The 24,934-nt window shown below is 57.2% G+C and overlaps 3 protein-coding genes across 3 annotated transcripts; all 3 read left to right on the top strand.

Annotated features, from left to right (window-relative positions):
• The first annotated feature begins 139 nt into the window (after positions 1 to 139).
• Positions 140 to 5,677, top strand: LOC121113267 (peripheral-type benzodiazepine receptor-associated protein 1-like). Its single transcript, XM_040701804.2, has 2 exons — positions 140 to 2,586; positions 2,976 to 5,677. The coding sequence occupies exons 1-2, from the start codon at positions 1,843 to 1,845 to the stop codon at positions 4,254 to 4,256; spliced, it is 2,025 nt and encodes a 674-aa protein (XP_040557738.1). The 5' UTR covers positions 140 to 1,842; the 3' UTR covers positions 4,257 to 5,677.
• A 6,885-nt stretch (positions 5,678 to 12,562) lies between these two features.
• Positions 12,563 to 17,224, top strand: LOC121111029 (peripheral-type benzodiazepine receptor-associated protein 1-like). Its single transcript, XM_040701241.1, has 2 exons — positions 12,563 to 14,136; positions 14,526 to 17,224. The coding sequence occupies exons 1-2, from the start codon at positions 13,393 to 13,395 to the stop codon at positions 15,804 to 15,806; spliced, it is 2,025 nt and encodes a 674-aa protein (XP_040557175.1). The 5' UTR covers positions 12,563 to 13,392; the 3' UTR covers positions 15,807 to 17,224.
• A 1,331-nt stretch (positions 17,225 to 18,555) lies between these two features.
• On the top strand, positions 18,556 to 23,776 carry LOC107056428 (peripheral-type benzodiazepine receptor-associated protein 1-like). The gene is made up of 2 exons (XM_040701242.1): positions 18,556 to 19,857; positions 20,247 to 23,776. Exons 1-2 carry the CDS (start codon positions 19,114 to 19,116, stop codon positions 21,525 to 21,527), a joined length of 2,025 nt encoding a protein of 674 aa, XP_040557176.1. The 5' UTR covers positions 18,556 to 19,113; the 3' UTR covers positions 21,528 to 23,776.
• The last annotated feature ends 1,158 nt before the right edge of the window (positions 23,777 to 24,934 follow it).

Here is a 24,934-nt window from a genome sequence, read left to right as displayed (position 1 = left end):
TTCCCCTTCTCCCTTTCCCCCTTTCTCGGGGCGTGGGTCTGTGGGTCTCCTGCCTCACCAGTCACGGGGCTGGGCTGGGCTGGGCTGGCCTGTAAACTGTGGACACTTTTTTTTTTTTTTTCCCTCTCTCTCTCTCTCTCTCTTTCCTTGTTTTCTGGGCCGGTGGGCCTGTGGGCCTGCTGTCCCCCTGTCACGGACACAGACGGATCTAGAGATACCTCCGTGACAAAAGGGCAGCTCCTCCACCTCGCTTGCCCAGCCTGTCTTTTCTAAAAAGGACTTGGCCCTCTGTGACAGCATCCCAGTCAGGCGAGCCGCCCCACCACCTCTCCGTGACTGCAATGAGATCGCAGTTACCCCGAGAGGGACACAAGAAGATTTTGGACGGAGTATCGGCGCCATTGCCTCCTCTGAGGAGCCCTTGCACGATCCTATGGGACAACTCAGAGGTTTCTCCCCGCAGTCTCCAACAGTGACAACGTCCCTCAGCCCTTCTCTGTCACATCTAATTCCCATCCCTTCTCCCTTCGGATCTCGTTGGAAGCCCTGGTAATCAATCCACAGAACTTGTTCCCCAGTACACTTCTGCCCCGCTCGCTTAGTTGGAGTCCATCAGGAGCCCCCCTACCCAGTACCTCAAAGGCCTGTCCGAGATCAAAATGCCCAAAGCCTTGATCAAGACAGCACCCATTCAGCCAGTTGTTTACCTGACACGTTCTCCTCCATCTTCCTGGGTCCCAGCTACCCATCGGAAGGACAGAGGAGAACTCTGCCTGCACCCCTGATCCCTTCAACATCTTTCCAAGGAATGCAAAGTCCTGTTTAACATGCTTTAGTTTCCTCACTGCAGCATCCTGGGGCCCAGCCTGAATGACAGTAAAAGGGTAGCAGTCTTCCGCTTACATGAGCCGTGGTAGAGCCTTCCCAATGTCTCTAACATACACGTGCCCCTGGAACAGAGCACGCCTCACTGGAGAGATTACCCGGGCGGCAAATGGGAGCCTCAGTGCCTCCCAGCAAGGAGTCCGTCCCCCCCCCCCCCACCGTTGCTAAGACTCTCCGCCATTTTTGGTGCCACTGGTATCGATGCAGTGCCCTGACCGGCCCTGCTCCCTGTGCTTGCTACTCCCTGCATTCTCAGTGTGCTTCCCAGGGCATGAGTTTGGGCTGCTTTGCAAACCTTCGTCCCTCTCCCATGCGAGAGCCTCGAATCCATTACTCGGGGACACCGTAGGGGACACTGCAGGGGTCAGCAGCACTGGGGGCTCGGGGGCAGACGCTCCCATCTGCTTTGAGCAGAGATGAGGGTCCAGCCCCTTTCCTCTCGCAGGCTGTCTAGATCTCTGACCTGCAGGTGAGCGGCTGCATTGGCTACTCCCACTTGCAGGGCCTTAGGAGGAGGCTGCGTGCCTGCAGTGGAAGCAGGTTCACAGCTCCTCCTCAGAGATCCCCAAGAGCTCCTCAGGCTGCTGATTTCTCACAGCAGCCTGGCCATCTGCTCCAGCAGCTCCTTGAGCAGGGTGCACCTGCAACCAGGTTCTTTTAACTGAACAAGCTCACAGGTATGGTGAGATATTTCCTTTACTGCAATCGAAATGGAAATCACAGTGAGTTGGATGGCCTACTGCTGTTCTTCTCCCGTGCCAGAGAAGGCCATATCTCCCAGCACCACCAAAGGTCGTCCATGCAGCCCAGCGCTGTGGGAGGCGGTTCCGCCCAACACCGTGACGTCTCTACCACCCAACACAGCTTCAAGCCACTGCGCGCCACCCTCCATTACGTGCTGGGGGCACAGGGTCGCTCTGCCCCATAGCGCAGAAGGCCGCAGCCCCACCCTCCACTATGAGCTGGGCCAGAAGGCCGCACCGTCCAATAGCAGTGAAGGCCACTGCCCCACCCGCCATTATGACCTGGGCCAGCACACAGTATAAAAGGCCGCTGGCGCACCCTGCCACGGCATTCACTGTCGGCACACCCTCGCGACAGGGACGAGAGGCAGTGGGCGCTACGGGGTCAGGGGCAGCTGTCCCTGCAGACCCCAGGAAGGAGAGCGACTTTCGGTGGCCTTTGGCCACAGCTTTTGGAGGCCGAGGGTCTCTTCAGATCCGCGTGGCCATGCTGCGGGAGGCAGCAAAGCGGGAGCAGCAGCTCCTGGCCAACCAACTGCGCTGTGCCTGGGAGAAGCAGCAGGCCCAGGAGGAGCAGCGGCTGAAGGAGCGGGAGCAGTGGCAGCGGGCGACGGAGACGCGGCAGCTGCTGCGCTGGAAGGAGGCCGAGCTGCACGCCACCAAGGAGCTGCTGCAGCGGGAGTGCGATGCCGCCCTGCGCCAGGCTCGGGAGCTGCAGCAGCTGCTGGCCCAGGAGCTGAGGAGCCCCCACAGGAGCATCTGGGAGGCCCGCGCCAAGCTGCAGGACGTCCTCAGCAAGCTGCGCTGGGAGACGGATGGTGAGCAGCCCGCCTGCATCCGCCACCTCCAGCATCAGCTGGAGCTGGAGAGGAGGCTGTTCAACCAATACATCGTGGGGAGCTGGGAGGGCGAGCCCAAGCTCGTGGACAGCCATGCTGCAAAGGACGCTCACGTCCAGGTGAGGTGGCACACTGAGAGAGTGGGGATTGTTCAGCCCGGGGGAGGGGAGGCTCTGGGGAGAGCACAGAGCGGCCTTCCAGTGCCTGGTAAGGGAGGGTAGTGATACAACAGAGGACAGTGCCTTGAAAGCAGAAGAGGGGAGATTTGGGTGAGAGATGAGGGAGAAAGAATCGGCACCGTGAGGGTGCTGAGGCGCTGGCACAGGCTGCCCACAGAGGCTGTGGTTGCCCCATCCCTGGCAGTGCTCCAGGCCAGGCTGGAGGCGCCTCTGGGCAACCTGACCTCGTGGAAGCTGTCCCTGCCCATGGCACGGGCTTGGGACAGGAGAGTCTTGAAGGCCCCTTCCTACCCCAACCGTTCTGTTATTCTATGATTTTCTGGTTCTAGGTGCCAGAGACGGCCAAGGAAGACCTGGGGCTCCCAGGCAGACGGCCCTCTACCAACCGGGGCCCGGGGCAGCTCCTGGCCGACCGCCTGCGCTCCAAGTGGGAGCGGGAGCGGGCGTCAAAGCTGCAGCGCCTGCGCGAGCAGAGCCAGAAGCAGCGGGAGACAGAGATCCGCCAACTGCTGCGGGCGAAGGAGGCCCAGCTCCGCCAGATGCAGGAGCGGCTGCAGAAGCAGCGCAATGACACCGTGCGCCAGGCATGGCATCTGCAGCGGCAGCTGGTGGAGGAGCTGCTGAGGGGCGACAGCAGCAGCGGGGAGCGCAGAGTGCAGCAGGAAGTCCAGCGGCAGCTCTGCTGGAAGCCCCGTGGAGAGCAGGCCGCCCACGTGCTGCGCCTCCAGCGGGAACTGCAGGAGCAAAGGAGAGGCTTCCTGCAGTACATCCTGCAGCACGGTGAGGGCCAGCCGCCCGTCTCCTGCAACGGGGCCAGGGCCTGCCATCGGGCTGTAGCAGAGGTGGGCGTTCAGGCTGCAGAGCAACAAGAGGCCTGCCCACCTGAGCGCACGGAGCTGCAGGAGCAGGACGCTCTTCTGCTGAGGGAGCTGAAGGACCTGCAGAGACAGTGCAGCCTCCTTCAAGAGGAGATCTGCCTGCTGAGGAGCAGAAGCTCTCAGCAGATGAGGCAGGAGGTGGAGCGGTGCGAGGACAAGAGGCGTACGCTCAGCCTCCTCACCAAGCAGCTGCAGGAAGGAGTCCGGCAGCTCAAGGAGGCCTCTTCCACATCCAGCGAGGCCTCAGAAAAGGCACAGCAAGTCAACCAGCTACAGGGACGGCCTTTGGAAAAGGAGAATGGCAGAAAGCTGGAGCCGCACGGAAACCCAGAGCAGGAATGCTCCAACCCACAGGAGAGGTTGGAGGAGTCGGAAGTGCGGCTGATGGCAGTCTGCAGCCTGCATTCTCGCAGACCGCCATCGTCACCACCACTAATTCGAAGATTCTTAGCTCGTCACAGCTACAATCCTTTTGAGGGCCCTAATGAGGACCCAGAAAACGAGCTTCCGCTGACTGCGGGACAATACGTTTACATCTCTGGAGACGTGGATGAGGATGGCTGGTTGCTGGGAGAGCTGACGGACGGCACAAGAGGACTGGTGCCTTCCAATCTGGTGGAAGAAGTTTCAGACGATGACCAGGACACAACCGTGCCTCCAGAGCTTCGTGATCTCCTGCTGGATCCCGATGATGAAGAGAGACCGGGCAGCAGGAGCGGTGGCAGAAGGTGATGGTCACCACCCAGAAATCTGTGTCCGTCTGTTGGCTGATCCTGGGGGACGCAGAGATTCCTCTCCATCAGACAGCAACATCCCATCAAAATTCCACCTTTGTGGATGAAGACTACCTCCTGCTCCACTTCACGTTCAAGTGGAGCGTGGTCCATCAGCAGCAAGACCTTGAACATTCATCATCTGTATGACTGGGAATTCGTTACATTGGACTGGACTAAAACAACAAAACAAAACAACACAACAACAACAACACCAACACCAAAAATATTATTAAAAAAAAAATACAAAATAACCAAACCCAAAAAAAGCGTGTACAGTCCTCTTGTTTTCTGGCAATCCGCTTTCCTGGTTCTCCAGGGAAGGTTTTGGAGGGAACAAGTGATAGCTCTGAACTGCCTGCCTTCCAAGTAAGGACGAGTCATGCTCAGGACCCCCACGGTCCTGGGGGACGTTCCAAGAGGCAGCAGGCAGAGAGAAGAAAAGCTCAGGACAGCTACAAGGAAGAATCTTTGCGATGAGCTGCTCTTCTCTTGTGCTATCCTTTGTAAGGCAGAGGGGCAGCCAAAAAGAAGCTTTGCGTGTAACTTCCAAACCTGGCATTTTGCAGATAACACCTTTCTGCCCATCTTTGTTTCATAGCCCCTAAGGATCTCTTGCTTCTCAGTTAGAACGGTTGTCACGGACAGGGGCTGCTGCATTCCCTCACACCTCCCCTGCCATTTCTCTTGTCCCAGCAGGCTCCAGTTCAACTGCTGCCTTCACCTGTGACTGATGCAGCCTGCAGGAGAGCAGCAAATGGCCATAGCACTTCCATCTCTGGTGGGCGGGGGCTTGGGGAAACAGCCAGGAGAAGGCAAGGGGCAAGAGATGGGAGCGCAGGGACACCGCGAGATGCCCTCAGCCAGCATTTGTGTGCTGGGGACAGAGAAGCTGCTGGGCCTGCAGTTTCCCTCCTCTCCGAGCCTGCTTCCCTGGGCCTTGGCTGTTCCCAGCAAGGAGCACCTTGCTTGCAGGAGCCTGTGAGCTTTGTGGAGGTGGCTGTGTATTTCAGCAGGGAAAAGTGGTGTACCACAGGATAAGATTGTGTAAAGCACTGGGAGTTGAACAGTCAATGTTCCGGATCTGTGGACCGCTGTTTCTGGGTGCTTCTTTCTCGGGGCGGCGAGGCTGCATTCCCCAGAGGAGTTTGCACCCAGAGGAAGAGAGGTGGAGCTCCTGGCAGGAGGATCTCTCTTTGGTCGCTGTCGAGGAGCATGCGGTCCCTTGCCGCTTTTCGCCTGCAGCTTTCGAGGAAGGGCCTCGGTTTGGGCACTGTCTCTCTCATTTTGGTTGATTTGTTGGCCTCAGTTCCAACTGGACTGTGTCATATTGTGTTATCTTGCATTCTGATATCATCCTTAGTAAAGGAATGTTCCTTCTCAGATCGCTGCCGCTGTTCTGTTTGTAGATCCATCTGCTATCTCCCTACCCTTTCCCCTTCTCCCTTTCCCCCTTTCTCGGGGCGTGGGTCTGTGGGTCTCCTGCCTCACCAGTCACGGGGCTGGGCTGGGCTGGGCTGGCCTGTAAACTGTGGACGCTTTTTTTTTTTTTTTTCCCCTCTCTCTCTCTCTCTCTTTCCTTGTTTTCTGGGCCGGTGGGCCTGTGGGCCTGCTGTCCCCCTGTCACGGACACAGACGGATCTAGAGATACCTCCGTGACAAAAGGGCAGCTCCTCCACCTCGCTTGCCCAGCCTGTCTTTTCTAAAAAGGACTTGGCCCTCTGTGACAGCATCCCAGTCAGGCGAGCCGCCCCACCACCTCTCCGTGACTGCAATGAGATCGCAGTTACCCCGAGAGGGACACAAGAAGATTTTGGACGGACGTATCGGCGCCATTGCCTCCTCTGAGGAGCCCTTGCACGATCCTATGGGACAAGCTCAGAGGTTTCTCCCCGCAGTCTCCAACAGTGACAACGTCCCTCAGCCCTTCTCTGTCACATCTAATTACCCATCCCTTCTCCCTTCGGATCTAGTTGGAAGCCCTGGTAATCAATCCACAGAACTTGTTCCCCAGTACACTTCTGCCCCGCTCGCTCAGTTGGAGTCCATCAGGAGCCCCCCTACCCAGTACCTCAAAGGCCTGTCCGAGATCAAAATGCCCAAAGCCTTGATCAAGACAGCACCCATTCAGCCAGTTGTTTACCTGACACGTTCTCCTCCATCTTCCTGGGTCCCAGCTACCCATCGGAAGGACAGAGGAGAACTCTGCCTGCACCCCTGATCCCTTCAACATCTTTCCAAGGAATGCAAAGTCCTGTTTAACACGCTTTAGTTTCCTCACTGCAGCATCCTGGGGCCCAGCCTGAATGACAGTAAAAGGGTAGCAGTCTTCCGCTTACATGAGCCGTGGTAGAGCCTTCCCAATGTCTCTAACATACACGTGCCCCTGGAACAGAGCACGCCTCACTGGAGAGATTACCCGGGCGGCAAATGGGAGCCTCAGTGCCTCCCAGCAAGGAGTCCGTCCCCCCCCCCCCCCGCCCCGTTGCTAAGACTCTCCGCCATTTTTGGTGCCACTGGTATCGATGCAGTGCCCTGACCGGCCCTGCTCCCTGTGCTTGCTACTCCCTGCATTCTCAGTGTGCTTCCCAGGGCATGAGTTTGGGCTGCTTTGCAAACCTTCATCCCTCTCCCATGCGAGAGCCTCGAATCCATTACTCGGGGACACCGTAGGGGACACTGCAGGGGTCAGCAGCACTGGGGGTTTGGGGGCAGACGCTCCCATCTGCTTTGAGCAGAGATGAGGGTCCAGCCCCTTTCCTCTCGCAGGCTGTCTAGATCTCTGACCTGCAGGTGAGCGGCTGCAGTTGGCTACTCCCACTTGCAGGGCCTTAGGAGGAGGCTGCGTGCCTGCAGTGGAAGCAGGTTCACAGCTCCTCCTCAGAGATCCCCAAGAGCTCCTCAGGCTGCTGATTTCTCACAGCAGCCTGGCCATCTGCTCCAGCAGCTCCTTGAGCAGGGTGCACCTGCAACCAGGTTCTTTTAACTGAACAAGCTCACAGGTATGGTGAGATATTTCCTTTACTGCAATCGAAATGGAAATCACAGTGAGTTGGATGGCCTACTGCTGTTCTTCTCCCGTGCCAGAGAAGGCCATATCTCCCAGCACCACCAAAGGTCGTCCATGCAGCCCAGCGCTGTGGGAGGCGGTTCCGCCCAACACCGTGACGTCTCTACCACCCAACACAGCTTCAAGCCACTGCGCGCCACCCTCCATTACGTGCTGGGGGCACAGGGTCGCTCTGCCCCATAGCGCAGAAGGCCGCAGCCCCACCCTCCACTATGAGCTGGGCCAGAAGGCCGCACCGTCCAATAGCAGTGAAGGCCACTGCCCCACCCGCCATTATGACCTGGGCCAGCACACAGTATAAAAGGCCGCTGGCGCACCCTGCCACGGCATTCACTGTCGGCACACCCTCGCGACAGGGACGAGAGGCAGTGGGCGCTACGGGGTCAGGGGCAGCTGTCCCTGCAGACCCCAGGAAGGAGAGCGACTTTCGGTGGCCTTTGGCCACAGCTTTTGGAGGCCGAGGGTCTCTTCAGATCCGCGTGGCCATGCTGCGGGAGGCAGCAAAGCGGGAGCAGCAGCTCCTGGCCAACCAACTGCGCTGTGCCTGGGAGAAGCAGAAGGCCCAGGAGGAGCAGCGGCTGAAGGAGCGGGAGCAGCAACTCCTGGCCAACCAACTGCGCTGTGCCTGGGAGAAGCAGCAGGCCCAGGAGGAGCAGCGGCTGAAGGAGCGGGAGCAGTGGCAGCGGGCGACGGAGACGCGGCAGCTGCTGCGCTGGAAGGAGGCCGAGCTGCACGCCACCAAGGAGCTGCTGCAGCGGGAGTGCGATGCCGCCCTGCGCCAGGCTCGGGAGCTGCAGCAGCTGCTGGCCCAGGAGCTGAGGAGCCCCCACAGGAGCATCTGGGAGGCCCGCGCCAAGCTGCAGGACGTCCTCAGCAAGCTGCGCTGGGAGACGGATGGTGAGCAGCCCGCCTGCATCCGCCACCTCCAGCATCAGCTGGAGCTGGAGAGGAGGCTGTTCAACCAATACATCGTGGGGAGCTGGGAGGGCGAGCCCAAGCTCGTGGACAGCCATGCTGCAAAGGACGCTCACGTCCAGGTGAGGTGGCACACTGAGAGAGTGGGGATTGTTCAGCCCGGGGGAGGGGAGGCTCTGGGGAGAGCACAGAGCGGCCTTCCAGTGCCTGGTAAGGGAGGGTAGTGATACAACAGAGGACAGTGCCTTGAAAGCAGAAGAGGGGAGATTTGGGTGAGAGATGAGGGAGAAAGAATCGGCACCGTGAGGGTGCTGAGGCGCTGGCACAGGCTGCCCACAGAGGCTGTGGTTGCCCCATCCCTGGCAGTGCTCCAGGCCAGGCTGGAGGCGCCTCTGGGCAACCTGACCTCGTGGAAGCTGTCCCTGCCCATGGCACGGGCTTGGGACAGGAGAGTCTTGAAGGCCCCTTCCTACCCCAACCGTTCTGTTATTCTATGATTTTCTGGTTCTAGGTGCCAGAGACGGCCAAGGAAGACCTGGGGCTCCCAGGCAGACGGCCCTCTACCAACCGGGGCCCGGGGCAGCTCCTGGCCGACCGCCTGCGCTCCAAGTGGGAGCGGGAGCGGGCGTCAAAGCTGCAGCGCCTGCGCGAGCAGAGCCAGAGGCAGCGGGAGACAGAGATCCGCCAACTGCTGCAGGCGAAGGAGGCCCAGCTCCGCCAGATGCAGGAGCGGCTGCAGAAGCAGCGCAATGACACCGTGCGCCAGGCATGGCATCTGCAGCGGCAGCTGGTGGAGGAGCTGCTGAGGGGCGACAGCAGCAGCGGGGAGCGCAGAGTGCAGCAGGAAGTCCAGCGGCAGCTCTGCTGGAAGCCCCGTGGAGAGCAGGCCGCCCACGTGCTGCGCCTCCAGCGGGAACTGCAGGAGCAAAGGAGAGGCTTCCTGCAGTACATCCTGCAGCACGGTGAGGGCCAGCCGCCCGTCTCCTGCAACGGGGCCAGGGCCTGCCATCGGGCTGTAGCAGAGGTGGGCGTTCAGGCTGCAGAGCAACAAGAGGCCTGCCCACCTGAGCGCACGGAGCTGCAGGAGCAGGACGCTCTTCTGCTGAGGGAGCTGAAGGACCTGCAGAGACAGTGCAGCCTCCTTCAAGAGGAGATCTGCCTGCTGAGGAGCAGAAGCTCTCAGCAGATGAGGCAGGAGGTGGAGCGGTGCGAGGACAAGAGGCGGACGCTCAGCCTCCTTAGCAAGCAGCTGCAGGAAGGAGTCCGGCAGCTCAAGGAGGCCTCTTCCACATCCAGCGAGGCCTCAGAAAAGGCAGAGCAAGTCAACCAGCTACAGGGACGGCCTTTGGAAAAGGAGAATGGCAGAAAGCTGGAGCCGCACGGAAACCCAGAGCAGGAATGCTCCAACCCACAGGAGAGGTTGGAGGAGTCGGAAGTGCGGCTGATGGCAGTCTGCAGCCTGCATTCTCGCAGACCGCCATCATCACCACCACTAATTCGAAGATTCTTAGCTCGTCACAGCTACAATCCTTTTGAGGGCCCTAATGAGGACCCAGAAAACGAGCTTCCGCTGACTGCGGGACAATACGTTTACATCTCTGGAGACGTGGATGAGGATGGCTGGTTGCTGGGAGAGCTGACGGACGGCACAAGAGGACTGGTGCCTTCCAGTCTGGTGGAAGAAGTTTCAGACGATGACCAGGACACAACCGTGCCTCCAGAGCTTTGTGATCTCCTGCTGGATCCCGATGACGAAGAGAGACCGGGCAGCAGGAGCGGTGGCAGAAGGTGATGGTCACCACCCAGAAATCTGTGTCCGTCTGTTGGCTGATCCTGGGGGACGCAGAGATTCCTCTCCATCAGACAGCAACATCCCATCAAAATTCCACCTTTGTGGATGAAGACTACCTCCTGCTCCACTTCACGTTCAAGTGGAGCGTGGTCCATCAGCAGCAAGACCTTGAACATTCATCATCTGTATGACTGGGAATTCGTTACATTGGACTGGACTAAAACAACAAAACAAAACAACACAACAACAACAACACCAACACCAAAAATATTATTAAAAAAAAAAATACAAAATAACCAAACCCAAAAAAAAGCGTGTACAGTCCTCTTGTTTTCTGGCAATCCGCTTTCCTGGTTCTCCAGGGAAGGTTTTGGAGGGAACAAGTGATAGCTCTGAACTGCCTGCCTTCCAAGTAAGGACGAGTCATGCTCAGGACCCCCACGGTCCTGGGGGACGTTCCAAGAGGCAGCAGGCAGAGAGAAGAAAAGTTCAGGACAGCTACAAGGAAGAATCTTTGCGATGAGCTGCTCTTCTCTTGTGCTATCCTTTGTAAGGCAGAGGGGCAGCCAAAAAGCAGCTTTGCGTGTAACTTCCAAACCTGGCATTTTGCAGATAACACCTTTCTGCCCATCTTTGTTTCATAGCCCCTAAGGATCTCTTGCTTCTCGGTTAGAACGGTTGTCACGGACAGGGGCTGCTGCATTCCCTCACACCTCCCCTGCCATTTCTCTTGTCCCAGCAGGCTCCAGTTCAACTGCTGCCTTCACCTGTGACTGATGCAGCCTGCAGGAGAGCAGCAAATGGCCATAGCACTTCCATCTCTGGTGGGCGGGGGCTTGGGGAAACAGCCAGGAGAAGGCAAGGGACAAGAGATGGGAGCGCAGGGACACCGCGAGATGCCCTCAGCCAGCATTTGTGTGCTAGGGACAGAGAAGCTGCTGGGCCTGCAGTTTCCCTCCTCTCCGAGCTGCTTCCCTGGGCCTTGGCTGTTCCCAGCAAGGAGCACCTTGCTTGCAGGAGCCTGTGAGCTTTGTGGAGGTGGCTGTGTATTTCAGCAGGGAAAAGTGGTGTTCCACAGGATAAGATCGTGTAAAGCACTGGGAGTTGAACAGTCAATGTTCCGGATCTGTGGACCGCTGTTTCTGGGTGCTTCTTTCTCGGGGCGGCGAGGCTGCATTCCCCAGAGGAGTTTGCACCCAGAGGAAGAGAGGTGGAGCTCCTGGCGGAGGATCTCTCTTTGGTCGCTGTCGAGGAGCATGCGGTCCCTTGCCGCTTTTCGCCTGCAGCTTTCGAGGAAGGGCCTCGGTTTGGGCACTGTCTCTCTCATTTTGGTTGATTTGTTGGCCTCAGTTCCAACTGGACTGTGTCATATTGTGTTATCTTGCATTCTGATATCATCCTTAGTAAAGGAATGTTCCTTCTCAGATCGCTGCCGCTGTTCTGTTTGTAGATCCATCTGCTATCTCCCTAGCCTTTCCCCTTCTCCCTTTCCCCCTTTCTCGGGGCGTGGGTCTGTGGGTCTCCTGCCTCACCAGTCACGGGGCTGGGCTGGGCTGGGCTGGCCTGTAAACTGTGGATGCTTTTTTTTTTTTTTTCCCCTCTCTCTCTCTCTCTCTTTCCTTGTTTTCTGGGCCGGTGGGCCTGTGGGCCTGCTGTCCCCCTGTCACGGACACAGACGGATCTAGAGATACCTCCGTGACAAAAGGGCAGCTCCTCCACCTCGCTTGCCCAGCCTGTCTTTTCTAAAAAGGACTTGGCCCTCTGTGACAGCATCCCAGTCAGGCGAGCCGCCCCACCACCTCTCCGTGACTGCAATGAGATCGCAGTTACCCCGAGAGGGACACAAGAAGATTTTGGACGGAGTATCGGCGCCATTGCCTCCTCTGAGGAGCCCTTGCACGATCCTATGGGACAGCTCAGAGGTTTCTCCCCGCAGTCTCCAACAGTGACAACGTCCCTCAGCCCTTCTCTGTCACATCTAATACCCATCCCTTCTCCCTTCGGATCTCGTTGGAAGCCCTGGTAATCAATCCACAGAACTTGTTCCCCAGTACACTTCTGCCCCGCTCGCTCAGTTGGAGTCCATCAGGAGCCCCCCTACCCAGTACCTCAAAGGCCTGTCCGAGATCAAAATGCCCAAAGCCTTGATCAAGACACCACCCATTCAGCCAGTTGTTTACCTGACACGTTCTCCTCCATCTTCCTGGGTCCCAGCTACCCATCGGAAGGACAGAGGAGAACTCTGCCTGCACCCCTGATCCCTTCAACATCTTTCCAAGGAATGCAAAGTCCTGTTTAACACGCTTTAGTTTCCTCACTGCAGCATCCTGGGGCCCAGCCTGAACGACAGTAAAACGGTAGCAGTCTTCCGCTTACATGAGCCGTGGTAGAGCCTTCCCAATGTCTCTAACATACACGTGCCCCTGGAACAGAGCACGCCTCACTGGAGAGATTACCCGGGCGGCAAATGGGAGCCTCAGTGCCTCCCAGCAAGGAGTCCGTCCCCCCCCCCCCCCGCCCCGTTGCTAAGACTCTCCGCCATTTTTGGTGCCACTGGTATCGATGCAGTGCCCTGACCGGCCCTGCTCCCTGTGCTTGCTACTCCCTGCATTCTCAGTGTGCTTCCCAGGGCATGAGTTTGGGCTGCTTTGCAAACCTTCATCCCTCTCCCATGCGAGAGCCTCGAATCCATTACTCGGGGACACCGTAGGGGACACTGCAGGGGTCAGCAGCACTGGGGGTTTGGGGGCAGACGCTCCCATCTGCTTTGAGCAGAGATGAGGGTCCAGCCCCTTTCCTCTCGCAGGCTGTCTAGATCTCTGACCTGCAGGTGAGCGGCTGCGTTGGCTACTCCCACTTGCAGGGCCTTAGGAGGAGGCTGCGTGCCTGCAGTGGAAGCAGGTTCACAGCTCCTCCTCAGAGATCCCCAAGAGCTCCTCAGGCTGCTGATTTCTCACAGCAGCCTGGCCATCTGCTCCAGCAGCTCCTTGAGCAGGGTGCACCTGCAACCAGGTTCTTTTAACTGAACAAGCTCACAGGTATGGTGAGATATTTCCTTTACTGCAATCTAAATGGAAATCACAGTGAGTTGGATGGCCTACTGCTGTTCTTCTCCCGTGCCAGAGAAGGCCATATCTCCCAGCACCACCAAAGGTCGTCCATGCAGCCCAGCGCTGTGGGAGGCGGTTCCGCCCAACACCGTGACGTCTCTACCACCCAACACAGCTTCAAGCCACTGCGCGCCACCCTCCATTACGTGCTGGGGGCACAGGGTCGCTCTGCCCCATAGCGCAGAAGGCCGCAGCCCCACCCTCCACTATGAGCTGGGCCAGAAGGCCGCACCGTCCAATAGCAGTGAAGGCCACTGCCCCACCCGCCATTATGACCTGGGCCAGCACACAGTATAAAAGGCCGCTGGCGCACCCTGCCACGGCATTCACTGTCGGCACACCCTCGCGACAGGGACGAGAGGCAGTGGGCGCTACGGGGTCAGGGGCAGCTGTCCCTGCAGACCCCAGGAAGGAGAGCGACTTTCGGTGGCCTTTGGCCACAGCTTTTGGAGGCCGAGGGTCTCTTCAGATCCGCGTGGCCATGCTGCGGGAGGCAGCAAAGCGGGAGCAGCAGCTCCTGGCCAACCAACTGCGCTGTGCCTGGGAGAAGCAGCAGGCCCAGGAGGAGCAGCGGCTGAAGGAGCGGGAGCAGTGGCAGCGGGCGACGGAGACGCGGCAGCTGCTGCGCTGGAAGGAGGCCGAGCTGCACGCCACCAAGGAGCTGCTGCAGCGGGAGTGCGATGCCGCCCTGCGCCAGGCTCGGGAGCTGCAGCAGCTGCTGGCCCAGGAGCTGAGGAGCCCCCACAGGAGCATCTGGGAGGCCCGCGCCAAGCTGCAGGACGTCCTCAGCAAGCTGCGCTGGGAGACGGATGGTGAGCAGCCCGCCTGCATCCGCCACCTCCAGCATCAGCTGGAGCTGGAGAGGAGGCTGTTCAACCAATACATCGTGGGGAGCTGGGAGGGCGAGCCCAAGCTCGTGGACAGCCATGCTGCAAAGGACGCTCACGTCCAGGTGAGATGGCACACTGAGAGAGTGGGGATTGTTCAGCCCGGGGGAGGGGAGGCTCTGGGGAGAGCACAGAGCGGCCTTCCAGTGCCTGGTAAGGGAGGGTAGTGATACAACAGAGGACAGTGCCTTGAAAGCAGAAGAGGGGAGATTTGGGTGAGAGATGAGGGAGAAAGAATCGGCACCGTGAGGGTGCTGAGGCGCTGGCACAGGCTGCCCACAGAGGCTGTGGTTGCCCCATCCCTGGCAGTGCTCCAGGCCAGGCTGGAGGCGCCTCTGGGCAACCTGACCTCGTGGAAGCTGTCCCTGCCCATGGCACGGGCTTGGGACAGGAGAGTCTTGAAGGCCCCTTCCTACCCCAACCGTTCTGTTATTCTATGATTTTCTGGTTCTAGGTGCCAGAGACGGCCAAGGAAGACCTGGGGCTCCCAGGCAGACGGCCCTCTACCAACCGGGGCCCGGGGCAGCTCCTGGCCGACCGCCTGCGCTCCAAGTGGGAGCGGGAGCGGGCGTCAAAGCTGCAGCGCCTGCGCGAGCAGAGCCAGAGGCAGCGGGAGACAGAGATCCGCCAACTGCTGCGGGCGAAGGAGGCCCAGCTCCGCCAGATGCAGGAGCGGCTGCAGAAGCAGCGCAATGACACCGTGCGCCAGGCATGGCATCTGCAGCGGCAGCTGGTGGAGGAGCTGCTGAGGGGCGACAGCAGCAGCGGGGAGCGCAGAGTGCAGCAGGAAGTCCAGCGGCAGCTCTGCTGGAAGCCCCGTGGAGAGCAGGCCGCCCACGTGCTGCGCCTCCAGCGGGAACTGCAGGAGCAAAGGAGAGGCTTCCTGCAGTACATCCTGCAGCACGGTGAGGGCCAGCCGCCCGTCTCCTGCAACGGGGCCAGGGCCTGCCATCGGGCTGTAGCAGAGGTGGGCGTTCAGGCTGCAGAGCAACAAGAGGCCTGCCCACCTGAGCGCACGGAGCTGCAGGAGCAGGACGCTCTTCTGCTGAGGGAGCTGAAGGACCTGCAGAGACAGTGCAGCCTCCTTCAAGAGGAGATCTGCCTGCTGAGGAGCAGAAGCTCTCAGCAGATGAGGCAGGAGGTGGAGCGGTGCGAGGACAAGAGGCGTACGCTCAGCCTCCTCACCAAGCAGCTGCAGGAAGGAGTCCGGCAGCTCAAGGAGGCCTCTTCCACATCCAGCGAGGCCTCAGAAAAGGCAGAGCAAGTCAACCAGCTACAGGGACGGCCTTTGGAAAAGGAGAATGGCAGAAAGCTGGAGCCGCACGGAAACCCAGAGCAGGAATGCTCCAACCCACAGGAGAGGTTGGAGGAGTCGGAAGTGCGGCTGATGGCAGTCTGCAGCCTGCATTCTCGCAGACCGCCATCATCACCACCACTAATTCGAAGATTCTTAGCTCGTCACAGCTACAATCCTTTTGAGGGCCCTAATGAGGACCCAGAAAACGAGCTTCCGCTGACTGCGGGACAATACGTTTACATCTCTGGAGACGTGGATGAGGATGGCTGGTTGCTGGGAGAGCTGACGGACGGCACAAGAGGACTGGTGCCTTCCAATCTGGTGGAAGAAGTTTCAGACGATGACCAGGACACAACCGTGCCTCCAGAGCTTCGTGATCTCCTGCTGGATCCCGATGATGAAGAGAGACCGGGCAGCAGGAGCGGTGGCAGAAGGTGACGGTCACCACCCAGAAATCTGTGTCCGTCTGTTGGCTGATCCTGGGGGACGCAGAGATTCCTCTCCATCAGACAGCAACATCCCATCAAAATTCCACCTTTGTGGATGAAGACTACCTCCTGCTCCACTTCACGTTCAAGTGGAGCGTGGTCCATCAGCAGCAAGACCTTGAACATTCATCATCTGTATGACTGGGAATTCGTTACATTGGACTGGACTAAAACAACAAAACAAAACAACACAACAACAACAACACCAACACCAAAAATATTATTAAAAAAAAATACAAAATAACCAAACCCAAAAAAAGCGTGTACAGTCCTCTTGTTTTCTGGCAATCCGCTTTCCTGGTTCTCCAGGGAAGGTTTTGGAGGGAACAAGTGATAGCTCTGAACTGCCTGCCTTCCAAGTAAGGACGAGTCATGCTCAGGACCCCCACGGTCCTGGGGGACGTTCCAAGAGGCAGCAGGCAGAGAGAAGAAAAGTTCAGGACAGCTACAAGGAAGAATCTTTGCGATGAGCTGCTCTTCTCTTGTGCTATCCTTTGTAAGGCAGAGGGGCAGCCAAAAAGAAGCTTTGCGTGTAACTTCCAAACCTGGCATTTTGCAGATAACACCTTTCTGCCCATCTTTGTTTCATAGCCCCGAAGGATCTCTTGCTTCTCAGTTAGAACGGTTGTCACGGACAGGGGCTGCTGCATTCCCTCACACCTCCCCTGCCATTTCTCTTGTCCCAGCAGGCTCCAGTTCAACTGCTGCCTTCACCTGTGACTGATGCAGCCTGCAGGAGAGCAGCAAATGCCCATAGCACTTCCATCTCTGGTGGGCGGGGGCTTGGGGAAACAGCCAGGAGAAGGCAAGGGGCAAGAGATGGGAGCGCAGGGACACCGCGAGATGCCCTCAGCCAGCATTTGCGTGCTGGGGACAGAGAAGCTGCTGGGCCTGCAGTTTCCCTCCTCTCCGAGCTGCTTCCCTGGGCCTTGGCTGTTCCCAGCAAGGAGCACCTTGCTTGCAGGAGCCTGTGAGCTTTGTGGAGGTGGCTGTGTATTTCAGCAGGGAAAAGTGGTGTTCCACAGGATAAGATCGTGTAAAGCACTGGGAGTTGAACAGTCAATGTTCCGGATCTGTGGACCGCTGTTTCTGGGTGCTTCTTTCTCGGGGCGGCGAGGCTGCATTCCCCAGAGGAGTTTGCACCCAGAGGAAGAGAGGTGGAGCTCCTGGCGGAGGATCTCTCTTTGGTCGCTGTCGAGGAGCATGCGGTCCCTTGCCGCTTTTCGCCTGCAGCTTTCGAGGAAGGGCCTCGGTTTGGGCACTGTCTCTCTCATTTTGGTTGATTTGTTGGCCTCAGTTCCAACTGGACTGTGTCATATTGTGTTATCTTGCATTCTGATATCATCCTTAGTAAAGGAATGTTCCTTCTCAGATCGCTGCCGCTGTTCTGTTTGTAGATCCATCTGCTATCTCCCTACCCTTTCCCCTTCTCCCTTTCCCCCTTTCTCGGGGCGTGGGTCTGTGGGTCTCCTGCCTCACCAGTCACGGGGCTGGGCTGGGCTGGGCTGGCCTGTAAACTGTGGACGCTTTTTTTTTTTTTTTCCCCTCTCTCTCTCTCTCTCTTTCCTTGTTTTCTGGGCCGGTGGGCCTGTGGGCCTGCTGTCCCCCTGTCACGGACACAGACGGATCTAGAGATACCTCCGTGACAAAAGGGCAGCTCCTCCACCTCGCTTGCCCAGCCTGTCTTTTCTAAAAAGGACTTGGCCCTCTGTGACAGCATCCCAGTCAGGCGAGCCGCCCCACCACCTCTCCGTGACTGCAATGAGATCGCAGTTACCCCGAGAGGGACACAAGAAGATTTTGGACGGAGTATCGGCGCCATTGCCTCCTCTGAGGAGCCCTTGCACGATCCTATGGGACAACTCAGAGGTTTCTCCCCGCAGTCTCCAACAGTGACAACGTCCCTCAGCCCTTCTCTGTCACATCTAATACCCATCCCTTCTCCCTTCGGATCTCGTTGGAAGCCCTGGTAATCAATCCACAGAACTTGTTCCCCAGTACACTTCTGCCCCGCTCGCTCAGTTGGAGTCCATCAGGAGCCCCCCTACCCAGTACCTCAAAGGCCTGTCCGAGATCAAAATGCCCAAAGCCTTGATCAAGACACCACCCATTCAGCCAGTTGTTTACCTGACACGTTCTCCTCCATCTTCCTGGGTCCCAGCTACCCATCGGAAGGACAGAGGAGAACTCTGCCTGCACCCCTGATCCCTTCAACATCTTTCCAAGGAATGCAAAGTCCTGTTTAACACGCTTTAGTTTCCTCACTGCAGCATCCTGGGGCCCAGCCTGAATGACAGTAAAAGGGTAGCAGTCTTCCGCTTACATGAGCCGTGGTAGAGCCTTCCCAATGTCTCTAACATACACGTGCCCCTGGAACAGAGCACGCCTCACTGGAGAGATTACCCGGGCGGCAAATGGGAGCCTCAGTGCCTCCCAGCGAGGAGTCCGTCCCCCCGCCCCGTTGCTAAGACTCTCCGCCATTTTTGGTGCCACTGGTATCGATGCAGTGCCCTGACCGGCCCTGCTCCCTGTGCTTGCTACTCCCTGCATTCTCAGTGTGCTTCCCAGGGCATGAGTTTGGGCTGCTTTGCAAACCTTCATCCCTCTCCCATGCGAGAGCCTCGAATCCATTACTCGGGGACACCGTAGGGGACACTGCAGGGGTCGGCAGCACTGGGGGTTTGGGGGCAGACGCTCCCATCTGCTTTGAGCAGAGATGAGGGTCCAGCCCCTTTCCTCTCGCAGGCTGTCTAGATCTCTGACCTGCAGGTGAGCGGCTGCATTGGCTACTCCCACTTGCAGGGCCTTAGGAGGAGGCTGCGTGCCTGCAGTGGAAGCAGGTTCACAGCTCCTCCTCAGAGATCCCCAAGAGCTCCTCAGGCTGCTGATTTCTCACAGCAGCCTGGCCATCTGCTCCAGCAGCTCCTTGAGCAGGGTGCACCTGCAACCAGGTTCTTTTAACTGAACAAGCTCACAGGTATGGTGAGATATTTCCTTTACTGCAATCTAAATGGAAATCACAGTGAGTTGGATGGCCTACTGCTGTTCTTCTCCCGTGCCAGAGAAGGCCATATCTCCCAGCACCACCAAAGGTCGTCCATGCAGCCCAGCGCTGTGGGAGGCGGTTCCGCCCAACACCGTGACGTCTCTACCACCCAACACAGCTTCAAGCCACTGCGCGCCACCCTCCATTACGTGCTGGGGGCACAGGGTCGCTCTGCCCCATAGCGCAGAAGGCCGCAGCCCCACCCTCCACTATGAGCTGGGCCAGAAGGCCGCACCGTCCAATAGCAGTGAAGGCCACTGCCCCACCCGCCATTATGACCTGGGCCAGCACACAGTATAAAAGGCCGCTGGCGCACCCTGCCACGGCATTCACTGTCGGCACACCCTCGCGACAGGGACGAGAGGCAGTGGGCGCTACGGGGTCAGGGGCAGCTGTCCCTGCAGACCCCAGGAAGGAGAGCGACTTTCGGTGGCCTTTGGCCACAGCTTTTGGAGGCCGAGGGTCTCTTCAGATCCGCGTGGCCATGCTGCGGGAGGCAGCAAAGCGGGAGCAGCAGCTCCTGGCCAACCAACTGCGCTGTGCCTGGGAGAAGCAGCAGGCCCAGGAGGAGCAGCGGCTGAAGGAGCGGGAGCAGTGGCAGCGGGCGACGGAGACGCGGCAGCTGCTGCGCTGGAAGGAGGCCGAGCTGCACGCCACCAAGGAGCTGCTGCAGCGGGAGTGCGATGCCGCCCTGCGCCAGGCTCGGGAGCTGCAGCAGCTGCTGGCCCAGGAGCTGAGGAGCCCCCACAGGAGCATCTGGGAGGCCCGCGCCAAGCTGCAGGACGTCCTCAGCAAGCTGCGCTGGGAGACGGATGGTGAGCAGCCCGCCTGCATCCGCCACCTCCAGCATCAGCTGGAGCTGGAGAGGAGGCTGTTCAACCAATACATCGTGGGGAGCTGGGAGGGCGAGCCCAAGCTCGTGGACAGCCATGCTGCAAAGGACGCTCACGTCCAGGTGAGGTGGCACACTGAGAGAGTGGGGATTGTTCAGCCCGGGGGAGGGGAGGCTGTGGGGAGAGCACAGAGCGGCCTTCCAGTGCCTGGTAAGGGAGGGTAGTGATACAACAGAGGACAGTGCCTTGAAAGCAGAAGAGGGGAGATTTGGGTGAGAGATGAGGGAGAAAGAATCGGCACCGTGAGGGTGCTGAGGCGCTGGCACAGGCTGCCCACAGAGGCTGTGGTTGCCCCATCCCTGGCAGTGCTCCAGGCCAGGCTGGAGGCGCCTCTGGGCAACCTGACCTCGTGGAAGCTGTCCCTGCCCATGGCACGGGCTTGGGACAGGAGAGTCTTGAAGGCCCCTTCCTACCCCAACCGTTCTGTTATTCTATGATTTTCTGGTTCTAGGTGCCAGAGACGGCCAAGGAAGACCTGGGGCTCCCAGGCAGACGGCCCTCTACCAACCGGGGCCCGGGGCAGCTCCTGGCCGACCGCCTGCGCTCCAAGTGGGAGCGGGAGCGGGCGTCAAAGCTGCAGCGCCTGCGCGAGCAGAGCCAGAGGCAGCGGGAGACAGAGATCCGCCAACTGCTGCGGGCGAAGGAGGCCCAGCTCCGCCAGATGCAGGAGCGGCTGCAGAAGCAGCGCAATGACACCGTGCGCCAGGCATGGCATCTGCAGCGGCAGCTGGTGGAGGAGCTGCTGAGGGGCGACAGCAGCAGCGGGGAGCGCAGAGTGCAGCAGGAAGTCCAGCGGCAGCTCTGCTGGAAGCCCCGTGGAGAGCAGGCCGCCCACGTGCTGCGCCTCCAGCGGGAACTGCAGGAGCAAAGGAGAGGCTTCCTGCAGTACATCCTGCAGCACGGTGAGGGCCAGCCGCCCGTCTCCTGCAACGGGGCCAGGGCCTGCCATCGGGCTGTAGCAGAGGTGGGCGTTCAGGCTGCAGAGCAACAAGAGGCCTGCCCACCTGAGCGCACGGAGCTGCAGGAGCAGGACGCTCTTCTGCTGAGGGAGCTGAAGGACCTGCAGAGACAGTGCAGCCTCCTTCAAGAGGAGATCTGCCTGCTGAGGAGCAGAAGCTCTCAGCAGATGAGGCAGGAGGTGGAGCGGTGCGAGGACAAGAGGCGTACGCTCAGCCTCCTCAGCAAGCAGCTGCAGGAAGGAGTCCGGCAGCTCAAGGAGGCCTCTTCCACATCCAGCGAGGCCTCAGAAAAGGCAGAGCAAGTCAACCAGCTACAGGGACGGCATTTGGAAAAGGAGAATTGGAGAAAGCTGGAGCCGCACGGAAACCCAGAGCAGGAATGCTCCAACCCACAGGAGAGGTTGGAGGAGTCGGAAGTGCGGCTGATGGCAGTCTGCAGCCTGCATTCTCGCAGACCGCCATCATCACCACCACTAATTCGAAGATTCTTAGCTCGTCACAGCTACAATCCTTTTGAGGGCCCTAATGAGGACCCAGAAAACGAGCTTCCGCTGACTGCGGGACAATACGTTTACATCTCTGGAGACGTGGATGAGGATGGCTGGTTGCTGGGAGAGCTGACGGACGGCACAAGAGGACTGGTGCCTTCCAGTCTGGTGGAAGAAGTTTCAGACGATGACCAGGACACAACCGTGCCTCCAGAGCTTCGTGATCTCCTGCTGGATCCCGATGATGAAGAGAGACCGGGCAGCAGGAGCGGTGGCAGAAGGTGATGGTCACCACCCAGAAATCTGTGTCCGTCTGTTGGCTGATCCTGGGGGACGCAGAGATTCCTCTCCATCAGACAGCAACATCCCATCAAAATTCCACCTTTGTGGATGAAGACTACCTCCTGCTCCACTTCACATTCAAGTGGAGCGTGGTCCATCAGCAGCAAGACCTTGAACATTCATCAGCTGTATGACTGAGAATTCGTTACATTGGACTGGACTAAGACAACAAAACACAACAACACGACAACAACAACACCAACACCAAAAATATTATTAAAAAAAAAATACAAAATAACCAAACCCAAAAAAAAGCGTGTACAGTCCTCTTGTTTTCTGGCAATCCGCTTTCCTGGTTCTCCAGGGAAGGTTTTGGAGGGAACAAGTGATAGCTCTGAACTGCCTGCCTTCCAAGTAAGGACGAGTCGTGCTCAGGACCCCCACGGTCCTGGGGGACGTTCCAAGAGGCAGCAGGCAGAGAGAAGAAAAGCTCAGGACAGCTACAAGGAAGAATCTTTGCGATGAGCTGCTCTTCTCTTGTGCTATCCTTTGTAAGGCAGAGGGGCAGCCACACAGCCCTGCATTCTAGTAATTACTGAAAAAAACCCCACACTAAATACAGTCACAGGAGCAAGAAATTTACATATGTGGTCCTTGTCAATAGGATAAATCGTTTCTCTAAAGCAGTTTTAAATTTACCAATAAAAATAAATTATACCATGTGGTAACTAAAGACCGAATTGCTTACCCATTTCTGAGATACCTGTTTTAGAAAACACTCGAAACAGACATATTTCCAGATTGAGACTTCTCCTTCGTGGCAGCTGGCCTTTAAATATGGTGAAGGAGGGGTGGAACAAGGCTCCAAGGAGTTGTCGCACAGGTGAATTGTTTGTAGTTGTGCTTCATAGCACAGCATGTTTTGATGAAGATTAAAGCCTGGGAAATAAGAAAGAGTACTTTTATACCTCTTTCTTTTTTCTGTTAGTTGACTGCAGTTCCAACCAGCTGGACCTTGCAAAGGACACCTGGAAGCACATAGAGGCAGGAAGCTCAGCACCCTGCAACCTCCATGTGACAGACAGTAGCCAAGGAGGCCTTTGGGCTCTGCAGGGTCATTGTTTGGAGCATTACATGCAGGAACAGCTGAGAATAAAGATGATGGCAGAGCTACAGAGCTAACTATCATGAAGAGGCACAGTGGCTCAGCTGATTTCCCACCATAACACAGGAAATAAGAGCCACGAGGAAAATGTGGGCACAATTTCCTTTTTTGTTCTGTCCCATGTCTTCTTCCCACGTCAGAGGGGAGGAATGGCTGCGCTTCCCCTGAGACGTTCCTCTCACAGCTACGCACCCCTCAGGTTGTAACATTCCCAGCTGCAGGATGAGAAAACCAGTTGCAAAAGTGTGTGTGCACAGGAGTGTGCAAAGGAGTGGGGTTGCAAAAGTGTGTGAGTGCATGTTGGAGTGTGTGCAAGGACAGGGTGGTACATGTGTGTGCATGTGCAGGTGGGGAATGTAAGGATGGGGTTGCGCGCATTTGTGTGAGCACAGAGGTGTGCAAAACGGTGGGCGATTGGTATTTGCAAGAAGTAAGCGTGACAGTACTAAAGTTGTAAGGAAGCCTCCCACATCATCAGCAAACACAAGCTTTCTGAAACATATATTTTTTTTAATATTGAGTTTTTTTCCCTCACTTCATGTAAAAAGCCAACTTTAGTTTCAAAATGTTGTAGATTAAAGGTACATAGATAAAACACAAGAATGCTCTATGCCACTCTGGCTGCAGTGAACTCAAATTTACTGGAACCAGGCTGGGCCTGGCAAGACATCTCCCCATCCTCTACCCTTGTCTTTCGGATTCTAGTAACTTTCTGTGACCTGTGCAAGAAGTTTCGTGGCATTTCAGTCTAGATCTTTATATATACTGATCAATGTCAGCTTTTAGTAATAATATGAAAAGCAATTGGAGCTGATGGTTGTGTAATAGCTGGAGTGATATAATGCCTGTCAAGTAGAAATCAGACCAAATGAAGCAGACCTGTTGCTGTTCCCTGGTTTGGTGTCTTGAGCAGTGCTGGCGGCTACACAATCTGATCCTACTGGTTAAGGCAATTGCATGAAAAACACCTTGAAAAATGCTGTATTTTGTTTGTGAGAGGAAAAAAAAATAAAAGGATGCTTCTAGGATAAAGCATGACATCTCATTGCCTGAGGATAGGGAGGCCCTTCAGAGGGATCTAGATAAGCTGGATTGCTGGGCTGAGGTTCAGTAAGGCAAAGTGCTGGGTCCTGCACTTTGGCCACAGTAACCCCATGCAGTGCTATAGGCTTGGGGCAGAGTGGCTGGATGACTGTGAAGAGGAGAGGGACTTGGGGGTGTTGGTTGAAACATGAGCCGACAGTGTGCTCAGGGGGCCAAGAGGGCTAAGGGCATCCTGGCCTGCATTAGAAATAGCGTGGCCAGCAGGAGCAGGGAGGTAATCATCCTCCAGTACTCAGCACTGGTGAGGCCACACCTCGAGTACTATGTTCAGTTTTGGGCCCCTCACTACAAGAAAGATATGAGGCCCTGGAGCGTGTCCAGAGAAGGGCAACGAAACTGGTTAGGAGTCTGGAGCACAGGCCTTATGAAGAGCGGCTGAGGGAGCTGGGATTGTTCAGTCTGGAGAAGAGGAGGCTCAGGGGAGACCTCATTGCACTCTATAACTTCCTGAAGGGAGGTTGTGATGAGGAGGGGTTTGGCCTCTTCTCCCAGGCAACAAACAGGACCTGAGGAAATGGCCACAAATTGTGCCAGAAGAGGTTTAGATTTGGCATAAGGAAAAACTTTTTCTCTCAGATAGTGGTCAGGCACTGGAATGGCCTGCCCAGGGAGGTGATGGAGTCACTGTCCCTGGCAATGTTCAAGAGGCGTCTGGATGAGGAGCTATGAGATATGGTTTAGTAGCTTGTGGTAGTCATGGTGATGGGAGGACAGTTGGACTAGATGATCCTGTAGGTCCTTTCCAACCTTGTGATTCTATGATTCTATGATTCTATTTCTGCAACAACTGCCCTTAATAAATGGACAGCATGGCACCACCCTGACAAGTAGGGCAGCCCTTCAGCTGCACAGCCTAGGGGCAGCTGAGCATCATATGAAGCCATACCTTTGAAGCAGACTCCTGAAAAAATATTTCCCCAAAGCTCCTGCACTAAAGCAGGAGTGACTTCAGATTCTACAGCGGATAAGCTTCAGTCACTTATCACAGATAAGCAGAAAAGAATAATCACTGTTAAATAAAATAATACTTTCCATATAAGCTTGTAATTCTGCCTTAAATAATTCTTCCCTCTCCAGTTCTACATCTTGCAAATACTTTGGATTACTGCATCCTCTTTGCTGAGTCCTATCCATGGTTAGC

This window comes from Gallus gallus, chromosome 5 (assembly GCF_016699485.2).
Source record: "Gallus gallus isolate bGalGal1 chromosome 5, bGalGal1.mat.broiler.GRCg7b, whole genome shotgun sequence".
In the NCBI taxonomy this organism is placed as follows: Eukaryota; Metazoa; Chordata; class Aves; order Galliformes; family Phasianidae; genus Gallus; species Gallus gallus.
This window is presented reverse-complemented; position numbering and strand designations above follow the sequence as displayed.